Consider the following 24,222-nt stretch of genomic DNA (forward strand, 5'->3'; position numbering starts at 1 on the left):
AGGTTTATACACGGTTCATTAGCATCGAATTTCACATAAACGGTTTATAAACCTTGTATAAAAGTTATACACCATTTATTAGTAAGACGAGTGGTGTGTGACGAATTTGTAAGTAATTTAGGGAAGGATTCTAGTGATGCAAGAGACAACGTATCTTCCCATCTACAGGGAATCGAGCCTATTGCAAGTTCAGATTAATGAAATACCTGTCACGTAAGTAGGCCTACTTGCTCATTCTCATGGAAAATATATTTCATAGCAGTGATAATGTACTTTTATCATCTCAGGCAAAGCAGCTATATCCATAAATTTACATGTTCATATTTGCTTAAAGACCACGTGGACCTCGCGGAGTGATACAAAATATTTGTTTATGCCTACGTTTCTCTTTCGATGGAAGGAATTTTAGTTCATTTCATTTTTTTTCAAAATTAGCCTTCCTAAAATGAGGGTACGGGCATTATTCGACGGCGGGGATTATTTGGGTAAATACGTGATACAGTATGCACCTTTGCTCAACAGAGTTTATGCACTTTTATTTCGACATTTAACTTCCGAAAATATTTACCATGTGTCATCCGAAAAAACACGTCAACCGAAGTGGCTCCACCCTCTTTATTTTGGATAAATAGGGTTCTACTGTACAATCTTGCAATAGATCACATTCTGGAAGAACTCAACAAGGAACCTGTTGCAACAGAATATAGATTTCCCTTAAGACCCAGCTTTAAGCCGTTAACAATCTTACTCTTTCAATGATGATACAGTCATCATTGGCAAAGATAAACAATCAGCTCTCAAACTTGAATGAATGGAGTTCAAGGATTCAATGAGATTGGTTTGAATATTAATATGTCTCTGTCAGTCAGTATGTACCAATATTTTTCAAAGTAAACTCACTGATAAAGATATCTCAACTTACAGAGAAGACATCAAGAGCATCTCTCTGGAAAAGTCAATAAAGTATTTGGGAGTGAATTTTGAGTGTGTTAACACATTCAACGCTCAAGCTTCAATGATTGATCTAACGTACAATTTAGAATCTCTGTCATTCTCATCTCTTTTGCAGACAAATAAAAAATTCTGTATTCTCAAAGCCTCAATTTTTCTACCTCTTATAAACCAGTTCCAAACAATTCCCTCTGAGTAAATTCCTGTAAAATTCCTTGAAGATTTCGACAAAATGGTCAGATGCACATTGAAAGAAATCTTACAAGTTCCCACTGATATGCCGAGCAGAATGCTATGCAACCCTAGCAAATTCAAGGGACTACGACTATTCCATTCGTGTTGGGAGGCAGTACTTCGATGCATTAATTTCCTTGGAAAGCTCTTTAATTCCAGGGATCTTTGCATACTAAATGAAAAAAGCCTCAGTTGTTAGAAAAGACTTCATATAACACCAGATGACAGTACTGAGTAAAATGGACAATTTTTTTAGACCCCTAGAAAATAAGAACCAAGTTGAGAAAAGTTGAATTTAATAACTGGTGTGACCTCCCCCAGAAAGGGAAAGGAGTTATGCCAACACCGTACAGCCTTTAAGGATCATCTTGTAGTGAATGGCATGATGCACTGAAAATGACAGACAACATAGCAGCCGTATGAGCTATTCCAGGTAAGACCATGGATAATAACCGTTGTGAGCACTCCCACAATGAGGTAAAAATGCTTACTCACATCCCTGGTTACTGCTCTTATGACGAAGCCCTACTTAATACAAGGTGACATAAAATACAACCTGCCATTGCTCAAGCAGGGCCTCCATGGCTCATGTGGCAGTGCACCGGCCTCTCACCGCTGGGATCCATGGTTCAAATCCCGGCCATTCCATGTGAGATTTGTGCTACACAAAGCGGAGGCGGGACAGGTTTTTCTCCGGGTACTCCGGTTTTCCCTGTCATCTTTCATTCCAGCAACACTTTCCAATATCATTTCATTTCATCTGTCATTCATTAAGCATTGCTCCAGAGGAGTGCAACAGGCTTCGGCAGCTGGCACAATTTCTATCCTCGCCGCTAGATTGGGGCTACATTCACTCCATTCCTAACCCGGTCGAATGACTGGAAACAGGATGTGGATTCTCATTTTTCATTGCTCAAGTGTTAAGGAACCCGGTTTTAGTCTTCGACGAGGTTCATGGTCTCTCTGTTAAAGGCAGCACCCATTGAATTGACACGACAGCCTTCGAAGACCATCAAAAGGGCTTTATAACAAATCCAGTGATCAGATTTGAAACAAGCAATTGGAAGATAATTTTTGCATTTCTTGTCACTGTTCACTGAGTGCTTAATAAAAGTTATTGGTAAGACCAACAATTTCTTGACGTAGGTTGCATATGAGTTACAGTTTTCTCAGTTTCTCTCCATTTCATCTTTCATGGACAAACTGTTTTTTAATGCAAGCTCCTCGTTTGTGCTTTCATAGGCTACAATTGGGCAATAAGTAACGGTACAAGTTCTTATAAGGAGAGCTCTACACTAGCCACATTCTTGTTCTGTTCAAAGAAATTTGCAAAAGGCAAACCCTTTCAGGAGTGACACAAATATAAGCTAGTACATACAACTCAGTGCAGCGCGTGAATGTTTCGCCACTTGAGCTGAAGGTCCGGGCAATGCTCATGTGAATGTCATATCAAATGAGTCCAGTGGGTTAAATAATTGAAAGTTCCTTTTATATTTTATCTGCTTCTTCTATATGCCTTTGTTGCTAAGGAAGAAGAAGGAAGAATAAGTGATATAAAATAATATAATAACAGAAAATAAAGTAACCTGTGATGGTACTGTAGGCTTGGCTCCAGGACCACGTCACACAGTACACTGAACAATAACTGAGCCAAGTTGTTGGATGATCGGCGGTGAACAGAAACAATGCACTCTAGTACAACTGCACATTCATGCCACCACAGCTGGGTACTCTTGAGTAGGAGTTGTCTAAGCGTCTGCTCCAGATCAGGCAAGGCAGGGTCATCAGCAAGCTCCCAACTGCTCACACAACCTGGAAAAATACAATCTACAGTAAGAGAATGTTTCTTTTGTGCCAGCCAATAAACATTATATATACAGTATTTCCTTTTAGTGACCAACAAGCTTTCCAGATGCATGGTTTTAGCTGCAGCAGAAATTTAATTTTTAGTTTTCTTCTGCGTACGGTGCAAATTGTAAACCGTACACCAGAAGTTCCAATTTTGAAAATGACTGCTTGAAGACTTATACGATTGAATCTAGCGGCAAATTACCTCTTCTGTTGACAGAGTTTCTGTCGTACATACTAGGGTGAGCATATGATGTCAGAACTGCGTTGCCCTTCCGTATAAGTTCTCTCCATTGTCAGCGTTAAATGGACAGTTGAGAGAAACAGATCCACAGTTGATCTCATAAAAAAAATGAGCTCCACACTTCTTTCAATTAAGAAAGTTGCAGTGATTTTTAAAAGAAAATAGAGTATAGTTCCATCCCATCAATCTAAACTGGGACCAAGATCTACTTGGATTGCAAGATTTTTGGATTAACCGAAATCTTTCCTGTAATGTAAATTTAAAAATGCACTGTCAGGTTTAATGGGTGTGCATGCTATTTACAAGCACTGAGAGACGGAGACAGGGTGATGTGAGTACCCTGTAGCTATTTTTAGAACTACTGCCTGGTTGGGGATTTTAACAACATCTGACTAAATCCTCAGGCTCAAGGACTGGGTGTTTGTGTTTGTCTCAACACATGCCTATTCATGTACATACACCATACTAGCAACCACCACATAAACACACAAAAGTGAATATATTTCTCTACATACGGTTAGCTTCAGAAAGGATGTCCAGCTGTGAAACAAGCCTGTGCAATAGTTCACATCCATAACCCGATTATGTGTGGGAAAAGTGCCAGAAAAACATTATGTTTATCAGGGAAAGGCATTTTTTTTAATGGGGCCAATGAGGTATTCATGCTCCTTTATTGAACTGTTCAGAAGGAACCACCACCACCTTTTCCTTAATTGTTTTCAACCCTTATTGATTTGTATTGACCATTTACACGTTTTCTTGGCTGGGGAAAGGACCACTATCACAAAATGTCATCAGCATCATCATCATCATCATCGTTGGCGATCTGGAGCCTTTTCGAAGTAATTTAGTGACAATTTCAATGATAGCGACTAGCGACCACTATATTTTAGAGAAAATTCTGACAAATTTTAGTTTATGACTTGAAAATTTGGTGAGCCAACTAGTCACTACTATAGCATTGCGCTTTGTGTAACCACGTGGGCACGTGATGCAAGATATTAATCTAGGCTTTTTAATAATGGCATCTGAATACATGACTCATTCATACATGTGAAGCATAATTCTTATTATTTTCGGAAGCCTTATCAGAAACCATTCGTCCCATCCACACACTTTTGTAAGGGAATGCAGATAGGTAATTTTAATTTACCTGTGATGAGATTGATGAGTTGATGACAACATTAAGTTTAATTTCCTTTCAATTATTTTGTAAGCATTCACTATTCAATTTCCCCAATCATTTGAGTGAATAATAAAAAAATTAATCAAATGGAAAAAATAAATGAATAACTGAAAAATAATCAAATGGAAAAAAAAGAAACAAACAAAATGAAATAATCGAATAAGCTATTATTTTGTATTTGATTCTCCCATCACTAAGCTAAAGATACGTGATCAATTCTGATAATACTAACAGTAAACATTTCTGTTTACTCAAATGTTTTGAACTTTATCATATAAAGTCAAAATTTTCTTAATTAGGAATCTAGAAAAAGATTACCTTTACCAATCACATTTCTTTCTTTTAGAATATACATATATATATCGTATGGCTTAAAAAGTACACAAAAAAAAATCTAATATCAAATGGAAATGTCCATATTTGACAACCAGTCCAGAGCACTCGGAGTCACTTTATGTAGAAGCCTCAGGTCACCGTTAAATGCTCGAAGTGGGCACTCCTTAACAATGTGTTCCATTGTCTGCTCCTCCGCTCCACAGTCGCAGTCAGCAGATGAACAGAAACCCCATTTCTTCAACATGTAGCCACACCTCCCTTGACCCGTTCTAATTCGGTTCAGCTTCGACCAGGTTTGACGCGGCAGTTGGAATCCTTCAACCTTCTTTGTTGGATCTTGAACCAAGTGAGCGTTGTTGGGTGGATGTTCATGCCAACGTTGTCGCCATTCAGAGGTCATGTCGAAAGAACGGATACTTTTAAAATCAGTCCAGGGTGGTTTGCGTGATTTCAGACGAGTTGTTGGTGGGTGTTGTAGGGCATCGTACAAGGGAGAGTTCTTATGAGAAGAGATCTTCTTGAGCAAGTTTACCTTAGCTGCTTTCCTCCTTAGATCTGGGAGGCCAATATTAGCTAAGACAGGTAACCACTGAATGGGAGTAGATCTGACAGTACCAGTGATCACTCTCATGGCTTCATTAAGCTGGACATCAATCTTTGTTGTGTGAATGCTGTTTTGCCATACAGGAGCACAGTATTCACCAGCAGAATACACAAGAGCGAGTGCAGCAGTGCATAGGGTATTGGCATCCGCACCCCAGCTACTTCTGGCAATCTTGCGGAGTAGATTCACTCTGGAGCCAAGTTTCTTAGATAACGTGATGCACTATTGTTTGAATGTCAAGGACCGATCCAGAGTGATTCCTAGATATTTGGGATTGTAGTTATGCAGTTAGATGGAATGCAGTAACCTCAGTTTTATTTGGGTTAGGTTGAAGTCTCCGTTTATGGAAGTAGTCATTCAATTTTGTCAGATCACTTGTCAGTACATTCTCACAGTGCATAAGACCTTTACTGTGGAACACTAATGCAAGGTCATCTGCATACTGGATTTTCAATGAGTCAGTGTCTGGCATATCATCAATATACAAGTTAAACAGAGTGAGGGCCAGAACTGATCCCTGAGGTAGGCCATTGTTTAGAATCCTCCATCTGCTAGACTGCCCCTTCAGAAACACCTTAAAGCGTCTGTCAGAGAGCATGTTGTTCACTAGAAACACCAGCTTTTGACATGGGATGATTTCAATAAACTTCGACATCAAGCCATCCCTCCACACAGTGTCATAAGCTGCTGTAAGGTCCACAAAAACTGCAGCTGATCGGAGACCTCGTTGAAATCTAGCTTCAACTAGAGTTGGCTGTTAAAACCTGGTCGCAGCAGCTTCGATGTTTCCTAAAGCCACCTTGTTCAACAGGGATGGTTTGATCAATGGCCTCTTGAATGCGATTTAGAATAAGCCTTTCTAGTAGCTTATAGGTCATGCTAAGCAGCGATACTGGCCAGTAGTGAGAAGCATCGGTTCCGTCTTTGCCTGGTTTCAGGATGGCAATTATCTTAGCCTGCTTGAAAAGCCTTGGTAATCTTCCAGTTCATAGAATTTCATTGAAGAATTCAGTGAGCCACAATTTTGTTTTAGGTTCTATGGCTTTAAGAAACTCTGGATATACGCCATCAAGGCAACAGCTTTATTTACCTTTAGCACATTCAAGGCTATATCAAGTTCCTCAATGCTGAAGTCACCTGAGTAGTCAGGATGTGGTGTTAGATTGGATCTCTTTATGTACAATTCATTTCTCATGATTCGTGTATGTGCTTTGTCAATTTTAGCTTTTGAATTCTTCATTAGTGGATGCAACAGCATTGGCATTCACACGTGGGACTGTGCTTGACAGCCTTGGATCTGTACCAAGTTTTCTAATAAGGTTCCAGGCTTTGCGACTAGAATGTGTAAAGTTAAGTTCTGCCACTGTTTTATGCCATTTTTCTCTTCTGTTCTTATTGAGAGCTCTCAAAAGGTCATCAGCTGTTGTATCATCGTGAGATTCTTGATATTTAACATACAAATCATTGCATTCTTGAGACCATCCGGGGATGTATTCCTTCCAAAACCTATGTGGAATATAGTTTTTGGCATTAACTTTAATAGCATGCACAAATCATTCATAATTGGATGGAATTGGGGGAATCCACTGAACGGTGTTATCAAGACCTTTCTGAAACAGTTCCCAGTTCGCAAGTTGAAAATTCCATCGAGGTTGTGGGATGAAGGTGACTAGTGGAATTTCTGCACCATAATAAATAATGACTGGCCTATGTTGGCTGTGTGGGAATGACTTGATGACTTTTCGTTGTGTCATATCGTTATTTCCAGATTTAGATATGATGCACAGATCAGGGGAATAATCCTTTAACCACCTACCAGATCGGAACATTCCTGGATCTTTAACGTTGTACACAAGCTGAAGATTGTACAGATCCATCCATTCATTTAGAAGTGCCCCACTGTCGTCTTCATTCTGATATCCCCATACATGACTGTGGCTGTTGAAATCACCGATATGCACTACTGGGTGACTGAAGGATCTTACAGGAGGATTTGGCCAGCTGACTTGGAGAGGTTTGTAAATATTTACTACAGTGATGCCGGCAATCTCTACAGCCAAAACAAAGACATCTGCTGTTCTGTCTTGATAAGTTACTTTGTAGTCGGTGAGATGGAACCTGACATATGTAGCAATACCGTATTGTTCATCATTTATGGCTCCAGCCAGATCATAACCATATATCCTTCCTCTTCTGTAAAGATCTGTGTCATCCTTGGTGTGAGTCTCCTGTATTGCTATTATATCTACAGTATTCTGCAGCATCAGGCGTGACAGATATTGACTCTTAGCAGTTGAAATCGATTCGATGTTCAAGTGACATGTCCGTAAGTTGTTACCAATGGAAATTGATGAGTGTTCCGTGCTTGGTTGGTCCTGAAAAGGACTATGCGTAGATAAGTTCTCTTACATACTTGTTGCTGTGTAGCAGCACCTTTGTGGAAGAATCAGCCGGTTAAACCGTTGCCCAGGGAACGCCCGATTGCATTAACCACAATCTTCGGGGAGGCTTCTTCCTTGATCCCCTTTTAGAATATCAATACTAATGAAACAATTTTAGATCATGATTCAGTATGTATGTCAATACAGCACCTTCTAAAAGAAGAATTTTAACACCAAGTTTTACTGAATCATCCCATATGGACAATTTTAATTTTAATGTCAACAATATATTTTCAAGTGATGTGCTCTGAGCAATCCTGAACACTCTTCACCATTTTAATCGACGTATTCGGCTACCCGAATTATTTTAATGTGTTACTTTGTCCTTGTTGCTTTCTCTTAAAGACTTTTGCGGCTGATGATGTCTACAAGTTAGACGAAACATGTCCCGTCATATTTTTAAAATGATATGTAAATAATTAGATAATTTAAAAAATCTTGGTATTGTAAAGGTGGAACATCATTTGACTCAACCTTCAAAGTATACTTACGACAATACGGGCTTTATAATGAAGTTCATTTTATGTAATTGAGACAAGATGGCGAAAGGAGCCAAGAAAGCGTTTGTTGTGCCTAAAATACACTTACATCAGTCTGTCCTAACAGTGCAATGACTCTTCAGGACGAAGTACCACAAAGATCCAGCAACTGTTAACTCCATTTGGCGATGGTATGAGCAGTTTTAAGCTTCAGGATGTCTCTGTAAGGGGAAATCAACAGGTCGGCCTGCAGTGACTGAAGAAACAGTTACCGGGCGAGTTGGCCGTGCGCGTAGAGGCGCGCGGCTGTGAGCTTGCATCCGGGAGATAGTAGGTTCGAATCCCACTATCGGCAGCCCTGAAAATGGTTTCCCGTGGTTTCCCATTTTCACACCAGGCAAATGCTGGGGCTGTACCTTAATTAAGGCCACGGCCACTTCCTTCCAACTCCTAGGCCTTTCCCATCCCATCGTCGCTATAAGACCTATCTGTGTCGGTGCGACGTAAAGCCCCTAGCAAAAGAAAGAAGAAACAGTTGATCGTGTGCAGGCAAGTTTCACGTGTAACCCACAAAAGTCGACGGAGAGAGCAAGCAGAGAGCTGAACATACCACAGCCAACCGTTTGGAAAATCTTACGGAAACAACTAAAGCAGTAACCTTACCGCTTACAATTGCCTGGCTCCCGATGACAAAGACTAACGCCTTGAATTTTCGACACCGTTGCAACAAGTGTATGGAAGAGGATGAGTTTAGTACGAAACTTGCCTTCAGTGATGAAGCAACATTTTTTGTTAATGGTGCAGTGACAGATACAATGTGCGAATCTGGGGGGTAGAGAATCCTCACGCTATCATGCTGCACATTCGAAATTCACCGAAAGGTGTATATTTTGTGCAGTCTCACGGTTTAAAGTGTACAGCCCCTTTTCCTTCTGTGAAAAATCCGTTACAGGACACGCTATCTAGACGTGCTGGAAAATTGGCTCATGCCGCAACAGAAGGACAGCGCGGACTTCATTTTCCAAGAGGATGGTGCTCCACCCCACTTTCATAGTGTTGTTCGTCAATTTTTAAACAGGATATTGCCAAACTGATGGATTGGTCATGGTGGAGCTGATGATCAGCAATTCATGTCATGGCCTCCACGGACTCCTGACCTAACTCCATGCGATTTCTTTGCGTGGGGTTACGTGAAAGACTCAGTGTTTACACCTCCTCTTCCAAAAAGCTTGCCAGAACTGCGAGTTCGAATCAACCATGCTTTCAAATCCATTGATAGGGACATGCTGCGCCGAGTGTGGGATGAACTTTATTATAGGCTTGATGTCTGCAGAATCACTAAAGGGGCACATATAAAACATTTGTAAATGTCCACAAAAAAAAAACTTTTTAAGTTTTTCTATGTGTGTGTGCAAAGCCTTGTGACAATATGTCAAATAATGAAGTTATTGTAGAGCTTTGGAATCGCTCAAATCAATTATAATAACCCTGTATACTGGCCCCCTATCAAATTTTAGAGTTGAAAATAAAACAAACCAATGAGTACAGTGTTGAGACAGATAATTACAGTTTAGGATGCAAAAATATTCTTATTTAGCTCAAAAAATGTCAAAGTTAGAAAGCCTCAAAATATGGCTAGTATACGGCAGTGAACACGTCAAGAATATGCTAGTGTTCAATGTGTTAACCTCGAAAGGAATGCAGAAGAAAGTATCATGATCACTGAGAGCAAATACTTCGAGGTATAGACATGTCGAGCAGACATAGGGTTTCATTTAGCACGGGAGTATCATAACTGGACAATGGAGGAAAAGAAAAGCGTTGCCTTCTCAGATGAATCACAATTTGTGCTACACAATTTGCACCAACTGATATACTGCATAATATGGGAGAATTGCCACCAAGTGATTGGAGAGGAGGCGACAGACCCTGTTGTTTAACGTTTTCATATTTGTTCTGGTCTCCTCTTTCTGGCGTTAGCTGTTCCCGCACTGTTGCGTTTATCCTATTATGTGTTTCTATTCGTGTTCCTACCTTTCATTACACAATTTGATTTGTCACTTGTTTGTTCCCTTACCTTACTTGTAATGATCAACATTTAGTTCAACGTTATTTCAACAAATAAAAAGTACTTAAAATCTACGCAACACTTTATCTTTTGCTAAATACAGGGTGTATCGAAACTCCTGGGCAAAACTTCAGGAACAGATTCCTCATATAAAGAGATGAATAATAACATCACCCATTTCCCTCGACAAGCTTTCACTGCTTTGGAATATTTATGACACCTTTCTATCTTTCTCTATCCAACTACCATTAACTGTGTTCCAATCCAGGTTTCTTCTAATTATACTATTCTCGATCGTTTCTAACCACCTTAGTCTGGGTCTTCCTCTTGGCCTCTCTTCTCCTATCTCGGTCTCCGTCATCACTTTGGCATCCTCCCCTCTTCCATCCTCTTAACATGTCCAAACCATCTAAGTGTATCCCTCTCCATTCTGTTGCAAAGCTTGTCCACTCTAGTTTCCTTCCTGATGTCCTCATTTCTTATTTTGTCCTTTTTTGTCTTTCCTATCACATTTATTAAAAACTTAATTTAACTTGTCTGGATTTTATTCTCCTGTCTTTTTGTCTCCACTGCATGTGTTATTATTGGGCAGTAGTACATCTCATACAAACCCAAGAAACACCTAAAAACGCTAGTAGAAATATTTTAAAAGAACTAAGTATTCAATCCGAAATTGAAACCACCCCTGAACCAATAAGCCCATTGGACTACACCTCAATACAAACCACCTTATCTCTCCCAGAAAAGAGATGGCATCCCAATAATGTTGAGAAGCTCAGCACTTAGTATGCTAAATAAAGAATATCCCCTGAAGATCGGTGGTTAAGAGTCTTCAAGATGGCTCACAAATAGATGACAGGGGAGCAGGTGCTGGAGTTTTCTGCCAATTATTCTCACAATATGCTCCAGTACAATTAACAGAATTAATACAAATGCTTAAATCTGATATAAATAAATTCTATAAACATTTTAATCCGACAAAAGTTAATGGCTTATTGATGCAAACAAACTCAACTCCTCCCCTTACTTCTCCTAGGCAGTCCCCTCCACAATCTACTGCAGCTATCAATGCACCGCCTACCTTCACTTCCCCTTCCCACCCCCAGCCAAAACGTAAACTCATCCACATTCACTCATATAATACAAGGAGTGCAAACAGAACAACAAGTAGTTCTCAAGAGGCTAGGAGTAACACTAGACAATTACGCAGCAGAAAGAAAAGTAAGTGACAATAGCGAAGCATCTACCATATCAACAACTTAATAAATATGTAAGCTTTTATTACGTTATTATTGCATTGAATAGGTGGTATTTAACAAAATTATAAGAATTTGTATCACATACCACTTAGTCGAACAGCTCGTCTTCTTTCTCTCAATTCTTCTCAGCCCAAACTTTGCAAAAATTTTGTAACGCTACTCTTTTGTCGGAAATCACCCAGAACAAATCAAGCTGCTTTTCTTTGGATTTTTTCCAGTTCTTGAATCAAGTAATCCTGGTGAGGGTCCCATACACTGGAAACATAGTCTAGTTGGGGTCTTACCAGAGACTTATACGCCTTCTCCTTTACATCCTTACTACAACCGCTAAACACCCTCATAACCATGTGCAGAGATCTGTATCCTTTATTACAATCCCATTTATGTATTTTCCCCAATGAAGATCTTTCCTTATATTAACAGCCAGATACTTACAATGATCCCCAAAAGGAACCTTCATCCTATCAATGCAGTAATTAAAACTCAGAGGATGTTTCCTATTTGTGATACTCACAACCTGACTTTTAACCCTGTTTATCATCATACCATTGCCTACTGTCCATCTCACATTATCCAGGTCATTCTGCAGTTGTTCACCATCTTGTAACTTATTCATTACTCTATACAGAATAACATAGTTCGCAAAAAGTCTTACCTCTGATTCCACTCCTTTACTCATATCATTTATATATATAAGAAAACATCAAGGTCCAATAATACTGCCTTGAGGAATTCCCCTCTTAATTATTACAGGGTCAGATAAAGCTTCGCCTACTCTTAATTCTCAGAGATCTATTTTCTAGAAATATAGCAACCCATTCAGTCACTCTTTTGTCTAGTCCAATTGCACTCATTTTTGCCAGTAGTCTCCCATGATCCACCCTATCAAACACTTTAGACAGGTCAATCGTGATACAGTCCATTTGACCACAACACACATTGTGAATAACTGCATGAATAGATGAATGAATGAATGCACTCAATTTATAGCTACAGAACTCCAGCAGCTGAGGAAGGAACACGCAATTTATTTTAGCTAAGCAAAATAATGCCTTTGAATTCTCACCTTTAAATATTCCTCTCTTAGTACTTCATATATAGCACGGCATGTTTCCGGAATGATGTGGCTTAACGATGAAGGAGACACTATGGCAGAAAATTTAAGGTCCGCATAGCTTCTTCCCGTTGCCAGAAACCTCAATGTTACTACAAGTCTTTCAAATGCACTTATCGATTTTCTCATTATACTGTCTTCTCTCCTTATATACGGTGTGACATACTGCAACAGCACTAAGAATGTCTCTTCGTCCATTCTCAGGTAGTTAAACCAGTCATCTTTTTCCAGTTTTAACTCCTTCAAAAGATTAACGTGCGAAAGCGAAACACGTTGTAGAAGCCAGTCTTTTGCCCACCTTCTGGGTTGTAATTTCTTCCTCTTTTTAACTTCCGAAATAACAACACTAGACAGAAGTACCGCTTTGTAATTTAATTTACTTAATCTGGCCATGGTCAGGAAATACTACCTGTGCTCGTCTCGACAGGACTGTGCGAAAGCTGTACAAATGGTCGGAACGTGTAAACGCAGCGTGGACAGTGCAGACCAGATGTGCAGACGGTCGTTGCAAACGTGGTCTGCGCAGACAAGTCTGAGCGTGTAAAGGGCCCTTTTGTCTCCTTATTTCTCTATTATAATAAGGTGGGTCTTTACCATTCCTTACCACCTTTAAAGGTACAAACCTGTTTTCACATTCCTCAACAACTGCTTTAATCCCATCCCAGAGTCTGTTACATTTTTATTTACCGTTTTCCACCGATCATAATTACTTTTTTTAAACTGCCTCATGCCTGCTTTATCAGCCATATGGTACTGCCTAATAGCCCTAATTTTAAAACTTTCCTTTCTATCACATTTATTTTTAACTACGACAAAAACAGCTTCATGGTCACTAATACCATCTATTACATCAGTTTCTCTATAGATCTCATCTTGTTTTATCAGCACCAGGTCCAGGATACTTTTCCCTCTAGTTGGTTCTGTTACTTTCTGAATCAGCTGTCTTTCCCATATTAGCTTATTTGCCATTTGTTGGTCATGCTTCCTGACATTCACATTTCCTTCAAAACTGACATTTTGTAAATTCAGATCTCCCACTACAATCACATTCCTTTCCATGTCGTTTCCCACATAACTAATTATCTTATCAAATAATCTCTGAATCCGTGTCAGCGCTACCCTTTCCCGGTCTGTACACTCCAAAGACATCAAGTTGCCTATTACTGTATCTTTAGAAATGAGCCTTACATCTAGAATTTCATGTTTCTCATCTTTAACTTTTATATAGCCTGCACCACCCCCTTCCCTACCGATGATGGGAGACGTAAAATGATACGCATGTATGGGGAAAATGAGGCGTGGACCATGACTAGGAAAGGTCAGGAGAACACAGCCTTGAGCTGAAAACGTCCCTCATTATTGATGAATAAGGATATCAATCTAATACCACAGCAATAAAATCCGAACAAAACTTAAATGGGGGTTTATTGATAAAGTAAAATTGAAACAGATAAGCAAAATAGTGATGTCAATAACTTAAAAAGGGAAAAGGATTGTAACATAAGCATACTTGTTCAATGGATGTCAAAACATTATAACGTGAGCGCGGCGTTATTACACTCCAAGATACAGATAACTATTATCAAAAGCTCGCCGCCTCAAATATAACCTCGTTACATCATGTGCAGGTATTAATACAGCTCACACGGCCCAGTTAGGTCGTTCTTTTTAAGAGATTGACTTTTTTCAAGCATATACATTCTTTTCGCTCATTATCCATACGACAACAATAGCCATATCTCTATGAAAAACCTCTCCGCATCATGGAGAAGAAAAGGCAGGTAAAACAAATATGAAAGACAATATCACGCCAGAGAGAGGTATGTCTCTGGACCAAAGAAGTGTATTTAAAATCAAAGGAGAAAACACAGCCATGCACATCGCCCACAAGAATGAAAGTTAAAAAAAATGGCTGCCTCACGGGCAAGCAAGCGCCCGAGACAGTGACCAAGACAAATAAGTAATACTGTATCGAGAACAAAAATAAGGTACAGAAACCAAATTAAAAACGAAAAGAGAACTGACTGGTACATCATTTTTCCACTCCCCTCACTCACGCACACACTCCCGAACTCACACACATATGCCAGTACAGCAGGCAATACGAGCGGTCGCTCCAATTAATAAAGTCCAACACCAATCCACCTATTCAATACAAGCCACGTGCTACATAATACTATATACACTTCTCAGGGACATGTTCGCCCCTTGTTAAGAGCATCATCAGCCTTTAGGTAACCTTAGAGTCAAATGTCTGAAACATTACCTTTTCATACATGGTTTACAACGAAAATTATGTTACACATTAAAAACATCCTAAAATTAACATACTACAATTATAATTAAAGGCTACTAAAAGCTACTTGGAGCCACCGGCAGTGCCAATGCACTATGAGATACTTTTGTCTCATTTTCAAAAATTGGTGCCTGCCTACGCAGTGGCCCCCAAGATTTGCACTAGCCAAGTGTCTTGGTGGGTGTGCTATTTACCAACTAATGAGCCCAACTTAGCACACTGGGGTGAAATGCTGGCAACCAGGAATGAGTTAGCTGGAAAATTTATAATGTCCAATAATGGACCAACTATATTGGTATTATAAATTTACTCATTCGGAACAAATATTTCAGGTTCTCTATGGGAATCTATTTATTATTCGAAGAGTGCTGCTGTCGTCTGGGCACTGTGAGAATGAATTCTTTTAGAATGCGACGACAATATTACTCTCTTTCCTTGGTGATGTACATGCTCAATGGAAAGTGATCATGGGAAAATGGCAGCGCCCGGCTTGACGAAGGATGAAATATTGGTGACATCGACTGAATTTATGGACAGTGACCATGAATGTGATGAACTTTTTGAGGCAAGTGATGAAAGTGATGTTTCACAAAGTGATCTGAGTGATGATTATGACAGCGATGTGTGTGATTTTGGGGGCAACCCAAACCTCACCGGTGTGTACAAAATTCTAATACTGCTTGTAGATCGTCCACTACCAGTGAGGTAGTCCTGCCTAAATTCCCTTTTAGGTCAGTAAGTGGATTTGTAAGCCATGGCAATAGGCCTGTTACAGAATTACAGTACTGGCAATTATTTTTTACTGACCAGCTACTAACCTCCATTACGAATGAGACTAACGAATATGCGAAAATAAAAATTCAGAGAAACACTCCGCTTCAGAAACGGTCTATATGGTGTTCATGGAAGGATGTCACAGTAGAAGAACTGAAGGCCTTTATCGGTGTAGTGATAAATATGGGAAAAAACAGTAAGGCAGAAATGTGGTTAGATAAGTGATTATTTTACAAAGAGGTGTTTTCTAGGGATAGATTTCTACAGATATTTTGGAATCTCCATCTCTCCTCCCCTCAGACTGACCAGGTAGGACCACAATCAAGGGGTTCTAAAGTAGAAAACGCAGTGTCATACTTGGTTACATAATTCAGGGAATTTTTCATCCCAGGGCAAAACTTTTTTTTTTGCTAGTTATTTTACGTCGCACCAACACAGATAGGTCTTATGGCGACGATGGGACAGGAAAGGGCTAGGAGTGGGAAGGAAGCGGCCGTGGCCTTAATTAAGGTACAGCCCCAGCATTTGCCTGGTGTGAAAATGGGAAACCACGGAAAACCATTTTCAGGGCTGCCGACAGTGGGATTCGAACCTACTATCTCCTGAATACTGGATACTGGCCGTACTTAAGCGACTGCAGCTATCGAGCTCGGTCCAGGGCAAAACTTGGGTGTTGACAAAAGCACTGTAGGTTTCAAGAGCCGTATTGTTTTGAAGTGCTACAATCATCAAAAGCCAACCAAGTGGGGACTTCGTATTTATGTACTTTCTGACTCTGTTACTGGGTATGTGTGTGCAATGGAACCTTACTATGTTGCAATGACAACACAAGTACTTATTAGGACTGATTTACCTTTTACCACTAGGATTGTCATCCATTTGGTTACAAACATTTTGCAGGACTGCAAGGTTTGCAGCAATGAAACAGGTTTTCACGTCTTCACGAACCGGTTTTATACCAGTTACGAGTTAGCAGCTGAACTACTGAAACTGAATATCCACATTACAGGCACTGTAATGGTCAGCAGGAAAGGCCTACCTCCCTATGTTAAAAAAGAAGCAACGAAGAAAATGAAGCAGCTTAACAGTGAGAAAAGATGATATCCCATATGCCATGCTGTCGACATTCTACGACACTTCCACTCAGATGGTGAAAAGGAAAATAAGGAGAGGAGTTGAGGAAGTTGTCAATAAACCAGTTGTTGTACGTAGTTATAATAAGTACCTGCGAGGAGTTGATGTTTCTGACCACTACATGAACTAGTACCCCTTTACACGTAAATCAGTTAAGTGGTGGTGGAAAATGTATTCTAGCTTCTGGAGGTATCCATCGTGAATGCCTACATTCTCTTTAAGCAATCCAATCCTAAAATGTCACATATGAAGTTCAGTAACTTGTTGGGAACATCTGGAACAATCAGAACAGGGAGAGGGGCAAGCCATCCACTACAGATGATGAAGTGCGACTAAATGGCAAGCTACGTTTCCTTTATCCCCATCCCGAAGGAAAAACAACGGACTGCAAGGTTTGCAGCAATAGGAAAGTTGAGGGTGGGGGAGGCAAGAAACGGTTCACTTCTGCAAAACCTGTGAGAAGCAACCGGGACTTCACCCAAGTCTGGGCTTCAAAAAGTATCACACCCTCCAGAAATTCCAATTAAAATGTGGGAAAAAACTATCTGTGTCTTTCTTATGTCTTTTTGCACAATATATTTGCACTCTGAACCTGTACAAAATTGTTGTAAATGTAAATAAGTGTTTCATAATACATCTCCCAGTATGGCAAAAACTGACTGAAATATTACAAGTTGGGAGACATTACAGCTAAGAAAATATACGAGGGCAAAGGGTTAAGTACAAAGAAAACACTTTGTCAGGTATATTTTGTGCCAATAACTACATATGCCCTTGAAACCTGTACGATCAACAGTAGAGATAGTAGCAGACTTCAAGCTGCAGAAATGAAGTTCCTGAGGTCAATGGTACAGAAAACAAGAAGAGATAAGATCTGGAACGAAGAGATCCATCATAAGACACAAGTAAAGCAGTTGCTAAGCGAAAATGTAAGAATGTCAAGACTCAAATGGTATTGCCATGTAAAAAAAGGATGGATCAAATGAGATTAGCAAAAAAAAAATGGCTAGAAAAGGAACTGTAAGACAAAAGACCTAGAGACAGACCAAAGAAACAGTGGATCAGTCAAGTAAAGCAGGATCTGGAAGGAAGAGGAGTGGAATGGCACCAAGTTGAGAAGGAAGAAATGTACCTGGATAGACGAAGATGGAGATTGCTCTTGTACCGCACCTGGGCGACTGGAGATGGTTAAAGGATGATAAAGATTATGAATACTTACCTCATTGTATGTTCACAAAATAAAGATTTTTAAAATACAGTAGAAGTCCATTACAGCGAGAATTCATAACAGCGAAAAATTTACTCACTATAACGGATTGTCGTTGTATCCGATTTTTTGTAAAGGTCGGGAAAACACCATACACATTAAAATCACTATGAAACTGCAATCAATTTGTTCAAAACTTGTATTTTCACGGAATATATCCACACTACGGCTTACTTGTTTGTTATTTTTTGAAATCCGATACTACGTGAAATGAATGTTTAATTTCGTTCTGAAAAAATTATAGTACCGTATTTCTCCTAATCCAAGACGACCCCCACTTTTTCCTTCAAAACATTTAAATATCTTAAAAAGTGCTTTGTAAAATCATACGAATGCCTTTCTTATACAGTACGCATTTTAGACTATTTTTAAACGCCGAACATTGGCTTTTGTTATAGTGTATTCTTTTGCGGCTGCAAAAATTATTCCATATTTCAATGGGTTTAATAAACATTAACTTAAAACTGGCATCATAATATCGGCAATACCTATTCCACGCGTCTCTACAATACGACGATTCATCAGGAAAATATTCTTGCTTCCTATAAAACAGTTACTTTCCTTGCTAAAATTTACATGGGAATAGCCTTTCCGAAATTAAACTAGACACGAGAAAATATAAACTATCCTCCGAAATCAGTGATGTACTCTTTCCTATCTTGAGGTGTATCACTAGAGATGGGAATTATAGGCACGAATAGGTTAGAATGCAAATGTATTTGAACAAGGCGCAAGTGTATGTTACCCGCATGACGGTTCTGCGATGAGATTTGCATAAATATTATCGATCTGAACTATTAGAACCCCTAAAATTTATGCAACTCCCCGACATATCTGTAGAGCGGCTAGATTTCACTTGCGCCTTGTTCAAATACTTTTGCATTCTAACCTATTCGTGCCTATAATTCCCATCTCTATGTATCACATTCTTACTTAATTTCAGTATATAACATTAAAATTAAGAGATCGTTTACTTCAGCCTTTATTTTTAACCCGTTAACAACTGCTATCGGCCATGTTATTTACACATTTATTACATAAACGTGTTATCCTCTTTCATTTTGAATTTTCTTTAGAGAACAGCAGTCGACGGGTATTACTAATCGACTCCAACACCGCCTTTGAATGTCGACGAGAGAGCCCGCAAATGCACATAGTGAGAAAACTATACCATACCGATCAATCACATTTTGTGGCAAACCTTTCAGTTTTGTTGTTCAAACAGCGTCACCTAACTTTTGACGGTTATTACTAATCGTCTTTGAATGTCGATGAGAGAACTCGTTAGGGGAGTATGAGGAAACAATACTGAAGGTGATTGATTGTATGCAACATAATCGCTGGGGCACATAAATATTGGTAACGGAAAAATCGCTCGTAATAACGGATGCATCAGTGATAGGACTCTCGTTGTAACCGAAGAATAATACACGGTTTAATATAGGAATTTTGAAGGGACAAACAAAAGTTTTCGTTATAGCGGGGTTCTCGTTATATGCCGTAGTCGTTATAGTGGACTTCTACTGTACCTTAAAACTCTGTTAGTGACATTTAGCCCCTTGGGAATTATAGGTCAATTTGTCCACTTCTACCAATCCTGTACTCATGATAAAACATGTTAATCCTTTGCAAAAATTCTTTTCTAGTGTGGTCGTGTGCTAATCGTATTATATTTTCTTCAAGAAAGCTGTATTTAACTCTCTTGGAAACAGGCGATAGTGCGAGCATCTGCCCTTTAAATCGGCCGGCTTAAAATTCTGTGATAAATATATAGTGACGTGCATACTTTTGTTACAACCTGTAGTAAAGGGGCTACACGTTATTGTGCGCCTGACCTTGCTTTGGCAGTTCTAAGAGGGTGTTATAGCTTTCATAAGAGTCGTTTCCTGTGTTTACAAATACCGCTGACCGGTCAGTAAGAGATTGCTCCTTGCAGTGAGTGGATTTGTGACAGCAAAATGGCAATTTATTCATGTGATATTTTTTCAGCAGGTATTGATGACGATAAATTAATGCAGTATTTAGAACAATGTGAAGTTAACGCGGATGATTTATCGGATAGCGATAGTGAATTTAGTTCAGAGAAATTATACCGGACACGCCCGCGGAATCACCATAGCCGTAGAAGAGACGTTTAATTGTTTCTAACGGGACTATAACTACTCTTAGGCCCGGTTTCACAGTATACGCTTAAGCCTTGGATCGGGCTTAAGCGGGAGCTTAAACTCTGGACGAGTTTCACAGTGGGGAGTGCAACTGGTAAGCCGAGCTTATCTGTGACTGGCTTAAGCTGTATGAAACTGAGGTTTAAGCTAAGGATTCAGTTCAGATGGTAGAGCGCTGGCCTTCTTATAGCCCTACTTGGCAGGTTCGATCCTGTCTCAGTCCTGTGGTGAAGGTGCTCAAATTCATAATTAGTGGGACGTAAAACCAGTAACATTAACATTATTAATAACTTATATTTCTGAATATATTTCGAGGCTCGTGAAATAATACAGTCTCCGTGTTCCGATATACAGTAAAAGAAACAAAAATGTCGGTCGGTCGGTCACTTGCTTTCTTGGCTTACGCTGCGTGAACCATCAACGATAGACCCCAAGTGTAAGTGTACGAATTGTAGAGCATAGAAACCTCTACAAAAAAGTCTGCGATGGTATATACCTGTTTCCAACCGTTTGCCCTCTAGAAGCGGTTTTATGCTATACTCAGCGGTAAAAATATAACTCCTTAACATTAAATAAATATTTCGATATTATCCTCGAATTCCTCATCGAAATAAATTGTTTGACCTCCTCCAGTATTTTATAAGGATTACAATAACCTTGTCAGGACATTATTTGCATGAATGGTTCAGAAGTTATGGCCATTTTAGACTGTAGTGGTAATACGTGTCAGCAGGACGGCCGAGTGACCTTTTTTAAACTTTATTTTTGTTACTATTATTGGAATCACATTTTCCGTTCATTTTTCTAAATTATCTTGGCTGATAAACGATGTATAACCTACAAGTCAATCAATCAAAGCCTACGGATGTAAACAAAGATGAGATTGAATCATTGCGCATGCGCAAGCATTACCAACTTCGGAGATGTTCCGCTTAGTAAAGCTGCACATGGTCCCCCTACTGTGAAACTCGTAGGGTTTAAGCCAAAGAGTAAGCCTTGCTTAAGCGGTGTGCGTGGCTTACTAAAGCTTCGGCTTAAACTCAAACTGTGAAACCGGGCCTTAATATGATGGTAGATGAAACTAGTGATAACGAAGATGATGACGACGATGACTCTGGAGAACATTTTGTGGAAATTTGTCCCAATGAACCCGACAACATTTCTCAACCTCCTGTCTCCTTCAAGGAACTTCTTGGACCTAAACATGCCCCTCCGTCTGATTCTCCGGCCATATCATACTTCAATTTACATTTAACTTTCTCACTGCTAAACCTCATTGTCACATAGTCCTCTATCATTACGTAAATGCCGGTCCCCGTGGGCTAAGTGTAGAGTGCCTGCCTCTCACAAGGAGGTCATGGGTTTGATTCCCAGCCAGGTCAAGAATTTTCGCCTGGTCCTGAGGGTTGGTACGAGGTTCACTCAATCTAAATGACCCTAAGTGATTGCAATTGAGGAGATATCTGAAGGTGAGAGGACAACCCCAGTCTAGAAAACCAAGAATAATGCTTGCTAGAGGCTTTACGTCGCACCGACACAGATAGGTCTTATGGCGACGATGGGATAGGAAAGGCCTAGGAGTTGGAAGGAAGCGGCCGTGGCCTTAATTAAGGTACAGCCCCAGCATTTGCCTGGTGTGAAAATGGGAAACCACGGAAAACCACAAGAATAATGACCGAGAGGATTCGTCTCACTGACCATGCCTCACCTCGTAAACTGCAGGTCTCAGAACTGAGTAGCGGTCGCTTGGTAGGCCAAAGCAAATCAGGGCTTTAGCGCCATAGATTTCTTAATTACGTATATTCTGTTGTATTGTAAAATTCTTTTCCAAATAGATACTAGAACAGAAAACAAGAAAATGATTTTGCTGAAAACAAAAACTATAATATCAAATATTTTTTATTTTTTAATAATTCAGAATTATTTTTATACTATGTTGTCCGCACGTAGAAAATTTCTTGTCAGTATTTGCCATACATCGATATATATACGCAAATCTTATCGGTGAGTAAAATTGTCTTGTTTTTACTAGTGACATACCGTATTTCCCAGCATAATCGTCGCACTTTTAATACAAAAATTTTCAAAAAAATAGTAAGGTGCGACCATTATACGAATAGTTTTTAATAACAGTAGTTGTGTTACTCAAAAAATTTATTTATAACTAAACTGTATTTGACACAAATTTAAGATGCACGTAATACTCGCGTTTGTACATCAAAATAATTAAAATAGTCTAAAACGAAATTCATAATTCTGTGGCTTGGTTCTAAAAGGGCCAATGTCATTGTTTATCGAAATTGAGATATCAACTGATACAAACGCGTTTTATCCTGGCTTGCAACATGTTAAAAGAGCCAATGTCTCTGTTAAGTACTAAACGAACAGTTAACGTTTAATTAAATAAGCCCTTGCCAATAATGTTAGATTACCAATAAAGATTAGAGACCTGGAAATTTTTAAAGAATACAATAGAAAAATTAGCGTTTAATAAGGTGACTTCCACAAAGAAAGTATAAAGTTATTTATAGTTAGTTGTTGAAAAAAATAATTGGAAAACTATAAGCAAAACTTCAAATGCTCATAGCTCAAAAACAGGTTTTTTGACATTGGCCCTTTTAGAACCAAGCTACAGAATTATTTGCAACAATTCGGCGAACATTTTTCCAACCTGAAAATAAAAATGAACATACAGTGGAACCTCGATTATCCGTTCCCGGAAAATACGTTTTCCCGGAATATGCGTTCAAATTACGTGGTCCCGCGAGCATCGTAATTAAATCACGTTGTATTAGTCCCGCATTATCCGTTCCTCGAAGAAACGATTTCCCGGATCAACCGTCCAGAAATTCCAGTCCCATCAACGCTAAATCCTCGATCAATCGTTTTTTAATAAACTGTATCTCACAAAAGGACGGCTATGGCATATTTATGGATCTTGGCGTTAACGCCCCGTCACTGCGATAATTAAAGCAAGTACTGTACCGGTACTGGAAAAGCGATCGGCGGTGAACTTGCATAAGGGACCATCTTAGCATCGCATTCGGGTGGTATTGTTTAGAGAATCTCGGAAAATCATAAAGCAGAGTGTGGCAACAACAATTGCAAGGAGACACGGCGCATTTCGACAGCTCTGCTTGAAGACGGAACGAGTTTCGTCAAATGTTCGCACTTACAAAACGTCCATATTACGTCCAGGGTTAGATGTTTATATTTTTACTTTTTTCGATCGTACTGCCGAAGAGGTTTTTGGCACTTTGCTCAGGGCACTGCAGAGTAACTGAGCTTTCAGGCAGGAATCGAAACTGCTTCTTAACACAAATTCAGTATTTTTGATATTATCGTACATGATTATGTTAGCGAGACCAAAACACATGTTGCACCTAAATGTAATTTAAAAAAAAGAAAGCCATGGGAGGTCTTGGAATTGCCTATTACTGTTTAGGTCCTAATGTAAGACTGGGAATTTTACGTTTTCGTGTTAAAATACCAAAAACCGCAGTCGTTTTATTTGCGCACGTTACATTTTAAATGGTTGGTATAATTTCAAACTCGCACTGACATGTGCAGCGAGCGCGCTTTCCAGATGACCTCAAGGTCACGAATAACCGTAACTTCTGAAGTTTTGATATTTCTTTTATCTTTCCAATTTGGTTGGATTGTGACGCGCAGAATTGAATATAATGCATTCGAGAACTTTTAAGAATCGATACTTATATTCGAAACCATGTTTTCGAGTTCAACATAACCTTTAAAAGTCGACGTAGGCCTAATTTGCGCGGTACGAGATTTTCAGAAACTGACTACAAACAGTATACCGGA

At 39.4% G+C, this 24,222-nt stretch overlaps 1 protein-coding gene across 2 annotated transcripts in view; it reads right to left on the minus strand.

Moving 5' to 3' along the window:
• LOC136857340 (testis-expressed protein 10 homolog) overlaps window positions 1-24,222 on the minus strand; it is a 165,194-nt gene that overhangs the window by 51,163 nt on the left and 89,809 nt on the right. For both annotated transcript variants that reach the window (XM_068225147.1, XM_067135947.2), the window contains one exon: window positions 2,772-2,997. In XM_068225147.1, the coding sequence (XP_068081248.1) occupies window positions 2,772-2,997 (226 nt within the window). The remainder of the gene's footprint in view (window positions 1-2,771; window positions 2,998-24,222) is intronic.

The sequence above is a fragment of the Anabrus simplex genome, chromosome 1 (assembly GCF_040414725.1).
Source record: "Anabrus simplex isolate iqAnaSimp1 chromosome 1, ASM4041472v1, whole genome shotgun sequence".
Lineage (NCBI taxonomy): Eukaryota > Metazoa > Arthropoda > Insecta > Orthoptera > Tettigoniidae > Anabrus > Anabrus simplex.